This window comes from Bubalus kerabau, chromosome 5, assembly GCF_029407905.1.
Source record: "Bubalus kerabau isolate K-KA32 ecotype Philippines breed swamp buffalo chromosome 5, PCC_UOA_SB_1v2, whole genome shotgun sequence".
Classification (NCBI taxonomy): Eukaryota; Metazoa; Chordata; class Mammalia; order Artiodactyla; family Bovidae; genus Bubalus; species Bubalus kerabau.
In genome coordinates, this window is record NC_073628.1 from 56,194,013 (window position 1) to 56,207,282 (window position 13,270).

The 13,270-nt window shown below is 39.2% G+C and overlaps 1 protein-coding gene across 6 annotated transcripts in view; it reads left to right on the top strand.

The window, feature by feature from the left end:
• The window catches only part of MDM4 (MDM4 regulator of p53), a 51,209-nt gene that overhangs the window by 13,217 nt on the left and 24,722 nt on the right, over positions 1 to 13,270 (top strand). For 5 of the 6 annotated variants that reach the window (XM_055581721.1, XR_008714731.1, XR_008714732.1 and 2 more), the window contains 3 exons: positions 8,122 to 8,226; positions 9,637 to 9,711; positions 12,191 to 12,324. In XM_055581721.1, the coding sequence (XP_055437696.1) occupies positions 8,149 to 8,226; positions 9,637 to 9,711; positions 12,191 to 12,324 (287 nt within the window). In that variant the 5' untranslated portion in view covers positions 8,122 to 8,148. Of the gene's footprint in view, positions 1 to 8,121; positions 8,227 to 9,636; positions 9,712 to 12,190; positions 12,325 to 13,270 lie in introns of those variants that run through there. The other variant, XM_055581722.1, reaches the window with a different exon arrangement.

Consider the following 13,270-nt stretch of genomic DNA (forward strand, 5'->3'; position numbering starts at 1 on the left):
ATGCTCTAGAGCCCAAGAGCGGCAACTGCTGAAGCCTGCACGCCTAGAGCCTGTGCTCGGCAACAAGAGAAGCCACTGCAGTGAGAAGAGAAATGGGCATCACAACGAAGAAGAGAAAGCCCATGCACAGTACAGAAGACACAGTGTGGCCAAAAAAGTAAAGTAAATAGTTTTTTAAAAATTCTTCCAGTAGATGAAGTGAAATTGGTAGAACTACCCTGGGATCAGTGGACAAATTCACCATCATGGTGAGAGATTTCATTTTATGTCTCTTAATTGTAGGTCAAACCTAGACAGTGTGTTAAAAAGCAGACACATCACCTTGCCAACAAAGGTCCGTATACTCAAGGCTATCTATGGTCTTTCCAGTAATCATGGACAAATGATTGAGTGCTGAAGAACTGATGCTTCTGAACTGTGGTGCTGGGGAAGACTCTTGAGACTCCCTTGGACAGCAAGGAGATCAAACCAGTCAATCCTAAAGGAAGTCAACCCTGAATATTCATTGGTGCTGAAGCTGAAGGTCCATTTCTTTGGTCCCGTGATGTGAAGAGCCAACTCATTGGAAAAGACCCTGATGCTGGGAAGGAGGGAGGGGAAGGGGACGACAGAGGATGAGATGGTTGGATGGCATCACTGACTCAGTGGACATGAGTTTGAGCAAGCTCCAGGAGATGGTGAAGGACAGGGAAGCCTGTCATGCTGTGGTTCATGAGGTTACAAAGAGTTAGAGACAACTTAGTGACTGAACAACAACAAAGCGTCTAATTTATGATATCAGGAAATAACGATAAAATTTTTCAAGTTGGAGAGGTAATAAGATATAGTAAACAATATCACAAATAGAAGGATGCGTCTGTACACTGAATAAAGGTTAAAAGAATACTATCGACTGTATGCCATCAATTTTGAAGATTTAGACCATGGAAGAAGAAAAAAGCTTGAATAATATTTATTAAGCTCAAGCAGCGATTAGAAGTTTTCCCAGAAAGGAAACACTGGGTTTTATAAGTTTTGTAGGTGAGGCTTTCAAAGACTAGAACATCCGAGTTTTGTAGAATTATTTTTCCAGACTGTAGACAAATAGGGACTAAACAGTTTATTCTGTTAGGCCAGTTAACCCTGACATTCAAATAAGACAGAAACTTGACAGTGGGAAACAGATTTATTTCATAGAGACTTTATAACCTAACCTAAGTATTAGGGAATCAAAGCCAATAGTACACAAAAAGAATAATATCCAAAACCAAGTTGGATTTATCTCAGATGAGCAGGAATTTAATATTAGAAAACCCATAAATGAAATTCAAAATTTTATCACATTAATAAAAGATGAAAAAAATTATGATCATTTCAATAGGTAAAGAAAAAGCATTTTCTAAATCACTCTTCTGTGATATATTTTTTGAAAAAAATTTTAATGAAGTATAGTTGATTTACAATGTCGTGTTTCAGTTATCCAACACAGTGATTCAGTTTTACATATATATATAAATATAGATAGATACACACACACACACACACACACACACACACACACACACATATTCTTTTTCAAATTCCTTTCCCTTATGGGTAATTACAAAATACTGAGTATGGTTATATGTAGGTTCTTGTTGATTATCCGTTTTGTATATAGTAGCATGTTTGTCCTTGATATATTCTTCGGTCCAGTTGCTCAGTCATGTCCGACTGTCTGCAACCCCGTGGACTGCAGCACGCCAAGCTTCCTTGTCCATCACTGGAGCTGGCTCAAACTTATATCCATTGAGTTGGTGATGCCATCCAACCATCTCATCCTCTGTCGTCTCTTTCTGCTTTCGATCTTGCCCAGCATCAGACTCTTTTCTAATGATCAGTTCTTTGCATCAGGTGGCCAGAGTATTGGAGCTTCAGCTTTAGCATCAGTCCTTCCAATGAATATTCAGGCCTGATTTCCTTTAGGATGGACTGGTTGAATCTCCTTGCAGTCCAAAGGACTCTCAAGAGTCTTCTCCAACACCACAGTTCAAAAGCATCAGTTCTTCCATGCCTAGCTTTCTTTATGGTCCCACTCTCAGATTTGTCCATGAGTACAGGGAAAAAACAGCTTTAACTAGATGGACCTTTGTTGGCAAAGTAATGTCTCTGCTTTTGAATATGCTATCTAGGTTGGTCATAGCTTTTCTTCCAGGGAGCAAGCGTCTTGTAACTTCATGGCTGCAGTCACCATCTGCAGTGGTTTTGGAGCCCAGAAAAAGTCTGTCACTGTGTCTGTTGTTTGCCCATAAGTTTGCCATGAAGTGATGGGACCAGATGCCATGATCTTAGTTTTTTGAATGTTGCCTTTTAAGCCAGCTTTTTCCCTCTCCTCTTTAACTTTGATCAAGCAGTTCTTCAGTTGCTCTTCGCTTTCTGTCATCATCTGCATATCTGAGGTTATTGATATTTCTCCCAGCAATCTTGATTCAATGAGGAAGAAAAGGAACCCTCTGAAGCCAGTAAGGTATAACTATTAGAAAAAAATAGAGAAAACATGTTATATAGGGAAGCATTAGAAACACTCCCTTTAAAATCAGAGACAGAGATGCTTGATACAATGTGTGTATTCAATATTGTATTGACAGTCCTAAGCAGTAATGTAAGACAAGTATAAGAAATTAGAGGCACAGAATTGGAAAGGAGGGAATGACATTTTTATCCACAGGTGATATGGTCATTTACATAGAAAACAGAAGGATCTATTGACAAAATTATGAGTTTAGCAAGGTGACTGGATATGTTTATTGAAAGTCATTTTTATTTCTGTACATATGCAAAACCCACTAAAAAACAGTGAACGAGAAGGCAACACAGTAGTATAAGAATATCAACTTAAGAAATCAGCTTAAAACAAATATGCTAGACCTCTAAAGGGAAAGTTGAAGACTTAATAGATATTAAATAAAACCTTAATAGAGGAATATGTCATGTTAATGATTGGAAAACAATTTGAGGAGGGATTTTCATGGAGCTTGATGATGCTAAATTTTGTATGGAAGAGTTAAGGGCCAAGAATAGCTTGTCACTTCTAAAGAGGAGTGGCCAGGGACTTGCCCTGTAGGATAACAAGACTCATGATAAGATGTAAGGATTAGATGTGGAGTTGTATAGACAGAAAGATCATCTAGCAGACTAGAATAGAGAACTTGTGAACACCAGTACGTGTTGCTACATAACAAAGGTGGCTGTCAATCAAGAAAGTATTCAGCAGATAGAACAGAAAAAAAAATGGCCATCCATATGTTGGTGAAAATGAGACCTTGAAGAGGCAGAGACCATTGACTAAAAAAGAGAAGATTGATAAATATAAATTTGAGTTCATTAAAATTAAGTTTTTGCCCATAAAAGTTTTTTTCCACCTAGTAAATGGAAAGGACGTTAAAAGCGGGAGAAGATATTTGCAGGACATTATATTGAGAAAGGATTAATATTAAAAATATACAAAGAACTATTGCAAATTGATTGACAAAAAATCAATTTGAAAAGTGTATAAGAACATTTTACAAAAGAGGAAATATACATGGCTGATAAATACGTGGAGATAACATCATTAGTGATCAGGTAACTAACTATATACCAAACACATACCTATTTGGGAAAATTCCTGGAATTACATATAATGTACTTCTTTTTTGTAAGTTGAAAGCAACCAAACTAAAAATATGTATTTTTTTAGGATTCCATTTTGATGCAGTGAAGTGCTTAAAAAGAAAGAAGAGAAAATCGAAACAGGATTCAGAAGGATTGTTTGGAGGAGGCAGGGAATGGTAGGAGAGAACCTTATGGTTAAATGTAGATTGTTGTCAGTCACAGTTTGTGGATGTCTATTGAATTATTTAAATAATCAGGTAAAAGTGGGCCAGGGCCTTTCTGTGTGGTCTCCAGTAGGATAGCCAGTGGGGAGATGTGGTTCACTGGGGGCCATTTTTGGAAACCATCCAAACTATTACTAATATTTGTATTCACCATCCTGTTCTACTGTGTATATAATTGACAATTTAGGCACTGGGGATGTACTAGTGAACAAATAAGTATACATTCCTTCCCACTTAGAGCTTATGTCTTACATGATAAAAATTAAACTATATAATAGGTTGATAACAAGGACAGTGAAGAAGAGAGGAATAAATCAGGGAAGGAGATAGGGAATACTGGGAGGTTGGGAGTTGCAGTTTCAAAAATGTATTGTCTTTGGAAGGCCTCAATGATAAACTGACATTTAAGCGGAGACAAAAGGAAGAGGTTTAGTTGCCAGAGGGGCAAGGGTGGAGCAAGGAAACCTTTAGGAACTAAGGCAGTTCAGAGATGGGCAGTTTGGTTCAGTTCAGTTCAGTCGCTCAGTCGTGTCCGACTGTTTGCGACCCCATGAATCACAGCACGCCAGGCCTCCCTGTCCATCACCAACTCCTGGAGTTCACCCAGACTCAAGTCCATCGAGTCAGGGATGCCATCCAGCCATCTCATCCTCTGTCGTCCCCTTCTCCTCCTGCCCCCAATCCCTCCCAGCATCAGAGTCTTTTCCAATGAGTCAGCTCTTCGCATGAGGTGGCCAAAGTACTGGAGTTTCAGCTTCAGCATCATTCCTTCCAAAGAAATCCCAGGGCTGATCTCCTTCAGAATGGACTGGTTGGATCTCCTTGCAGTCCAAGGGACTCTCAAGAGTCTTCTCCAACACCACAGTTCAAAAGCATCAATTCTTCGGCCCTCAGCTTTCTTCACAGTCCAACTCTCACATCCATACATGACCACAGGAAAAACCATAGCCCTGACTAGACAGACCTTTGTTGGCAAAGCAATGTCTCTGCTTTTGAATATGCTATCTAGGTTGGTCATAACTTTCCTTCCAAGGAGTAAGCGTCTTTTAATTTCATGGCTGCAGTCACCATCCGCAGTGATTTTGGAGCCCCCAAAAATAAAGTCTGACACTGTTTCCACTGTTTCCCCATCTATTTCCCATGAAGTGATGGGACCGGATGCCGTGATCTTCATTTTCTGAATGTTGAGCTTTAAGCCCACTTTTTCACTCTCCTCTTTTCACTCTCATCAAGAGGCTTTTTAGTTCCTCTTCACTTTCTGCCCTAAGGGTTGTGTCATCTGCATATCTGAGGTTATTGATATTTATCCCGGCAGTCCTGATTCCAGCTTGTGTTTCTTCCAGCCCAGCATTTCTCATGATGTACTCTGCATAGAAGTTAAATAAGCAGAGTGACAATACACAGCCTTGATGAACTCCTTTTCCTACTTGGAACCAGTCTGTTGTTCCATGTCCAGTTCTAACTGTTGCTTCCTGACCTGCATACAGATTTCTCAAGAGACAGGTCAGGTGGTCTGGTATTCCAATCTCTTTCAGAATTTTCCACAGTTGATTGTGATTCACACAGTCAAAGGCTTTGGCATAGTCAATAAAGCAGAAATAGATGTTTTTCTGGAACTCTTTTGCTTTTTCCATGATCCAGCGGATGTTGGCAATTTGATCTCTGGTTCCTCTGCCTTTTCTAAAACCAGCTTGAACATCAGGAAGTTCACGATTCACGTATTGCTGAAGCCTGACTTGGAGAATTTTGAGCATTACTTTCTAGCAGGTGAGGTGAGTGCAATTGTGCAGTAGTTTGAGCATTCTTTGGCATTGCCTTTCTTTGGGATTGGAATGAAAACTGATCTTTTCCAGTCCTGTGGCCACTGCTGAGTTTTCCAAATTTGCTGGCATATTAAGTGCAGCACTTTCACAGCATCATCTTTCAGGATTTGAAATAGCTCAACTGGAATTCCATCACCTCCACTAGCTTTGTTCGTAGTGATGCTTTAAGGCCCACTTGACTTCCAGGATGTCTGGCTCTAGGTCAGTGATCACACCATCGTGATTATCTTTGTCATGAGGATCTTTTTTGTTCAGTTCTTTTGTGTATTCTTGCCATCTCTTCTTAATATCTTCTGCTTCCATTAGGTCCATACCATTTCTGTCCTTTATCGAGCCCATCTTTGCATGAAATGTTCCCTGGTATCTCTAATCTTCTTGAAAAGATCTCTAGTCTTTCCTATTCTGTTGTTTTCCTCTATTTCTTTGCATTGGTTGCTGAGGAAGGCTTTCTTAGTATAGTAATATGGAAGTAGTGACACGTTTTATTTTGAAGATAGAGCTTCCAGTTTGTCAAGGGTGAGAGAAAAAAGGAATCACGGATAGCTTCCAGGTCCCTGACCTGCGTAAGCGCTGCCATTGGAGACTAGGACTAGTAGGTTCAGGGAGATGAGGGTTTTTTTTTTTAATAGGTTTGAAATGCCACTTAAAAACTAGCTGTTCAGGGCTTCCCTGGTAGTCCAGTGGTTACGAGCCTGCCTTACAGTGCAGGGACTCTGGCTTGATCCCTGGTCCAGGAAAATCCCACATGTTCGAGGACAACTAAGACCATGGTGCCGCAATTGCTGAGCCCACACACCGCAGCTGCTGAGACCTGTGTGCCCTGGAGCCTGTGCCCTGCGGCAAGAGAAGCCCTCACACTCCAACTAGAGAGCCCTTGAGCAACAATGGAGACCCAGCGCAGCCATAAATTCATTAAGACAAAAAAGCTAGCTGCTTTAAAATGACAAGTTATGTACTGTTTGACTTCCATTTTATAACAAGGGAAGCTGATAGAGGGTTGAATTTAATTCATTTAGGATAGCACTAAAAAAATATCTAGTTTTGACCGCATTGGATCTTAGTTGTAGAGTCTTAGAATGTGTCGTGGGCTCTTTGTTGCGATGCGTAGGCTTGTGGTGGCTGGGCTCCAGAGCCCCACAGCGTGAGGGACCTTAGTTCCCTGACCTGGGGTCAAACCCGTGTCCCCTTTGTTGGAAGGCAGGTTCTTAACCTCTGGACCACCAGGGAAGTCCTGAGGGTTGAATTTATACTTTGTTGTCTTTAATAAGTCTTGTCAGAAGAGTGAGGAGTCTTGTTACCTGCAAGCCGGACTCTGTTGATTTTATTTTATTTATAAATTTCGCTGACTTTTATCAGCTTTTTACTAGAAAAAGTTCTGAGGGTAAACACAAGTTTATTTAAAATTTTTTTCTTTCTCTATAGTTTTTTTTTTTTTTATAATAGAAATCTATTTAATTTTGACTGTGGTAGGTCTTCGTTGCTGCATGCAGGCTTTCTCCAGTTGTGGCAGGTGGGAGTGACCCTTTGTTGGGTGTGTGGTGGCTTCTCTTGTCGTCATGGGCTCTAGGCCTGCAGGCTTTAAGTAGTTGCAGCGCGGGCTCGGTAGTTGTTGTGCATGGGCTTGGTTGCTCTGTGGCACGTGGGATCTTCCTTGACTGGAAATTGAACCAGTGTTCCCTGTATTGCAAGCTGGATTCTTAACCACTGGACTATCAGGGAAACCCCTGTAGGGTTTTTGTTTTGTTTTGTTTTAAAGTACAAGAGATAAAAGGTGAAAAATAATTAAACCTTACTTTTATTTCAATTCCTGTATCTCTCCTTTGATGTTGTATGTCCAGCTTTGTTTAACCCATTTTATAGGTATTTAGTTGCTATATACTCTTTGGGCTTGGCACATTTTAAAAGCTGTTTTAACTGATACTGAATATTTTGACTCTCACTTTGCTGTGGTCTCTTGCCAAGACATGTTTCAACATGTTGCAGAGGTTTTCCTAGGCCTGCTCTTGGAATCTTAAACCTGTTACTTAATCTTGGTAATTCCCTCAGCCCTGCATCTGTCTCCTAGGGGGTGCTCTTGAGCACTGTCCAAAAGAGGAGGCGATACTAGAGAACTACGTGATCTACAGGGGAGGCAATGATTGTAAGTTTCACTCTCAGCTAGTAGTGTACTCATCATCATCAGTGTCGAGGTCGGAACATGCCTGAACTGATTTCTCTTGCAGACTTCACTCGAGGGAAGTATAGATGGTTTTTACTCTTAATTATGCTCTTCCGTTTTTTTGCAGAATCAACTGGAAAGTGATCAGAAGAACCAGCAGCAAGGGTATATTGCACTTGCATAGGGTGCTCTGATATATGTGTCCTTTTTTACTTCTGCTTGCTGCTTTTTTTTGGTATATCCTAAAGAGAATTTTCTACTTTAGAAGATATTTTATAATTTTTTTTCCGTTTAAACTTAACAGCAGACTTCACGTCACTTCACTGCCAAAATGACATCACTTTCCACCTCTGCCCCGTGTTCAGCATCTGACAGTGCTTGCAGGATCTCTCCAGAACAAACCAATCAGGTAAAGTATTTTTAGGCATTCCGGTTTTTCTTCAAGTTTTTGAATAGATCAGGGCATGTAGCTGACTTCACTGACTAGGATTTTATGTAGGGCAGAAAAGATTACTTTTTAAATGTCATAAATAGCATCAGTGCTCATAAATTTGAATTGATCATCGGTTAAATAAATATTTAAAGGTTACAGATTGCTCAAAATGGCACATTTTAAACACCACCCTGTTTTAGGATATGACTGGCTAGTGGAGAATTTGAGGCCAAGTTATATATTTGTCTTCTTTCTCACTTCATTGTAGCTAGTTTGTTTTCTTTAAAAATCAGTTTTAAATTGTAATTATAGCAAGTGTATTCTTATAAAAAAATTCAACTTATCACATTTTATCTGTAGAGATTCCTGTGACCATCTCCTCCCTTCTTCCCTCAAAGTTCTTGCCCCCTAAGATAACACTATTTCCAATTTGGTGTGTCTTGTTCCAGATCTTTTCCTTTAACATGAAAATAAAAAATTTTGTTTATTATTTCATATGTATTGCGCCATATATAGTATTATGTACCTTAGTTTATGATAAAGCTGGAATTTGGATTTGATAAGGGAAAATGTGGCTTATGTAATAAAGGGCTTTTTCTTAATTGGCCGTCTCTAGATGGAAACAAAGGAAGACCTCAAACCTTAAACAAAAAAGAGAGAGATTTAATGTAAAAAGTGAAATGATAAAAAATATTAGGAGGACATTTAGGAGATGTTGTAAAACTTTAGAATAAGAGCAACTTTAAGACAAAACCTAAGAGGCTGTAAGAGGAAGAAAGAAACAAATTCGATCATATAAAGTGAAAAAAATTAAATTATTTGACTAAAGATTTACTCCACAATCAGACTCAGGAGATGGCAGAGTCACTATTCCTTATATGTGTATACCACACCTTATCCATTCATCTATCAATGGTGTTTAGGTTGTTTCCATATTTTGGCTATTACGAATAATGCTGCTATGAACAGTGGTGTACAGATACTTACTTGAGTCCCTGCTTTCAGTTCTTTTGGATGTATACCTAGAAGTGGAACTGCTGGGTCATACGGTAATTCTATGTTTAACTTCTTGAGTAACTGCCAAACTGTTTTTCACAGTTGCTGCACCATTTTACATGCCCATTAGCAGTGCATAAGAGTTCCAGTTTCTTTATATCCTCTCCAACACTTTTGTTATAGCCATCCTAGTGGATATGAACATGCTGTCTTTTGAAAATGTGATTTTTCAGAAAATTAGCAAGTAATAGTCTGATCATCTGTAGTTACTAGATGCTAAAATGTCTACCAGGGTTTGTTAAAAAAAATTTAAGGTTTGTTTTTCCCTTGGATTTCAGAGACCACTCTGATTGAAATGTAAATAGCAAGTTTATTCTATGTTTATATCAGGTACGACCAAAACTGCCTCTTCTGAAGATTCTGCAAGCAGCAGGTGCACAAGGTGAAATGTTCACTGTTAAAGAGGTAAGCTGGGGCTTCCCTAGTGGCCCAGGGGTTAAGACTTTGGCTTCCAGTGCAGAGGGTGTGGGCTAAGTCCCTGGTCACATACTCTTCTGAGGACTGTGAGTTATTTAAAATACTTAGCATTTAAATAACTTTTTAAAAACAAAAACAAATTAAATTCTTTAAGTGGAAAAAACTCTATTAAAACATTAGTCTCTTTGAACTGCTTGGATTTGGTAGGGTAAATATCTAACCCTTCTTAAACAGAGGGAAGGAACAAAATTTTCAAGCTTCTTTTGACTTTTCATAAAAGCTTATCAGGGCTTTCCAGGTGGTACAGTGGTAAAGAATCTGCCTGCTAGTGCAGGAGACACAAGAGATACGGGTTCGATCCCTGGGCTGGGAAGATCCCCTGGAGGAGGAAATGGCAACCCACTCCAGTTTCTTGCCTGGAAAATTCTGTGGACAGAAGAGCCTGGCGGGCTACAGTCGATGGAGTTGCAAAGAGATGGACACAACTGAGCGCACGCACAGCAGCCGACACCTGTTAGCAGTGCTGTATGCCCGAGTCATTCTCCCGCTTTAGGAAACAAATCTGGAGGCGTTTCAGATTTTCTAGAATACTCATATTTCCGTTGTCATTTTAAATTAAGTGTATCATTTTGGACTTTATGTTTAAAATTCTGATAAAACTTTTCCAAACTCTTATTAAAATGTGGATTTTTATATCAATAAAGTTGTAATAATGCATTATGCAGTCTCCTTCAGTAGCATGGCAGTTTGCCTGAGTTAAGACAGAATTAAGTATATATTGTTTCAGGAAACTGTTTTATGGGGGAAAAGTTGGACAGTTTACACAATAAGCTCTTTATTATGAATCTTGACACTGTTTGGTACATAAAGAGGAATTTTCTCATTTTTATTTTTAAATATTGGTTATCATATGTGCATTGAGGCAGTATAGTATAATGAGAATGGTAGTATGTACAGATTCAGAGTAGTGTTTTTAAAGATCTTATTTTGTATACTTAGAGTGGATTTTTTTTTCCTTGAAGTTGGATAGACATAAATGTAAAACTTCCTTTTCCTTACGGTAGACGTTCTTTCTCATCTTACTTTTCTCTAGATATTCAATTAGATATGGGAGCTCTGTTAATACCGGGATACATTGCCTGGGATGGAGGAGAGCCTGAGAGCATTGTTATTCCTGTATAATAGAAACAGTGTAGGGAAAAGTTTTGTGCAAATATCTAATAATTCTTGGGAAGTCAGGGACTAAAGATAAAAATTGCTGCTTTGATCTGTTTTGTGGTCTGTGATAAAATTCTTACTGTCATCAAGTGAACTTAACTATTAAGCAATTGAAAAAAAAGGACTTTTCAGGTGGAGCAGTGGTAAAGAATCTGCCTGCCATTGCAGGAGGTGCAAGAGATTCTGGTTCGAGCCCTGGGTTGGGAAGATCCCCTGGAGTAGGAAATGACAACCCACTCCAATATTCTTGCCTGGAGAATTCTATGGACAGAGGGACCTAGTAGGCTCTAGTCCATGGGATGTCAAAGGGTCGGACACAACTGAGCACACGCTCACACACACACTACCCACACACAATTTTTTAAAAAATCTACCACCTGGAGGAAACATTTGGAAAATTAGATAATTAAAAATTTTTGAATCACTAACTTCTGTGTCTTCCCTTCCATTTTGTTAACTCTGAAAAGGTCAGATAGACTAAATTTTTATTTGATAAACACTTAAATTGTTTTATGTACTTACAGTGCTGATGGCTTATTAACCATTGTACTTCCATTTGCCAGAAAGACTTAACTGAACACACATCAAAATCTATAGTAGTTGTGTGCCCTAGAGTTGGAAAACATTTTTATGATCCAGGCATATTTAAAGTTTATTGCTTCTAATAATAGAACAGATCCCTTTATTTGGACTGGTGAGAACATTTTTAAGGGGATACCTGGTAAATTCACCCCTTTTCCTCATTATCAGACTGGTATATTGCTGTTCTAAAAAGTAAGGGTCCCTTAGTGTCCAGAATGATAGTAAGTAGATGAACTTAGTAATTGGGGACAACAATAGCACCCCACTCCAGTACTCTTGCCTGGGAAATCCCATGGACAGAGGAGTCTGGTGGGCTGCAGTCCATGGGGCCGCTAAGAGTCAGACACAACTGAGCGACTTCACTTTCAGTTTTCACTTTCATACACTGGAGAAGGAAATGGCACCCACTCCAGTGTTCTTGCCTGGAGAATCCCAGGGACAGAGGAGCCTGGTGGGCTTCCGTCTGTGGGGTCGCACAGAGTCGGACATGACTGAAGTGACTTAGCAGTAGCATCCTGTTGTAGGACCCCTTACACAAGTACTGATAATCATATTCATAATATATTATCTCTTTCTCTAGCAAACAAACTGACCTTATCTCCTCATTTAATTTGTATTTTGGGCTGCAACTAGACAAATCTCTTGGTGGTATTTTATTCCCATGTAGGTCATGCATTATCTAGGCCAGTATATCATGGTGAAGCAGCTTTATGATCAGCAGGAGCAGCATATGGTATATTGTGGTGGAGATCTTTTGGGAGAACTACTAGGTCGTCAGAGCTTCTCTGTGAAAGATCCAAGGTAAAAACAGTGAGGGTTTGCTTATCTTTTGGGGTTCTTATACCTAACCACTTAATCCCCATTGGTTATTAATGTTTATTTAATCCTTTAGTCCACAAGTTATTTGTTGGGCCTGCATATATCAGGCGACTGTGAGGTACTGGAAACATGATAGTGAGCCACAGTGTCTCATTTTACCGAGTTTAAAGAGTAGTGAGACAGTAAACACTGTTCCTCACAGTAAAATTATACATGGTGAGTTACATAAAGGAGGTGCATGAGGCTGTACTGGGGCATGGGATTCAGGTCTTAGGGGTTGAGGAAAGGTTCCTTGAGGAAGTGCTATTTGACTTGAGAGCTGGATAATTAAATACTTGGGGGAGCCTATTGAAGGAGAGCTTCTGGCAGATTGAACATTGTATATAAAGGCGTAGGTAGGAGCTTGATGTGACTAGGTTAGATTTTGTGAAGCAGTGTTATGGAGAGGAAGAATGAGCCAACAAGAGGAATGTAGAATTTCTGGGCAGTTTAAGGTTACTGATGGGCTTCATAAGAATCACACTGGAGCTATTCTGACCTGTTGTGTGGCATTTTCCAGCTAAAGTATATGGTTATTCACTTAGACAATCAGGAGCTAATTAGTAGTTGAGAAGTCAGTGTTCTCTTTCTCTCTATAGCTTTGTGATCAGTTTTTCTAAGACTCCCTTCCTATAAAATATAGAAGGAAGGAGTAGTCTTAAAGGAAATTTCCCCACTTGGATTACTGTTAGCTTATGAAATAAAATGTAAAAATTTTTTATGAGGGCAGAGTAATACAAGGGGTTGGGTACTAACATGCTGATACTTAATAATTTAAAAAAATGTATTCTGGGGAAAAAAATCTGCCTCTTTATATGTTATAGAGAATGTTGGGACATAGTATATGAAAAATATATTTTACATATTAATGGAAAACCATGCGATTATT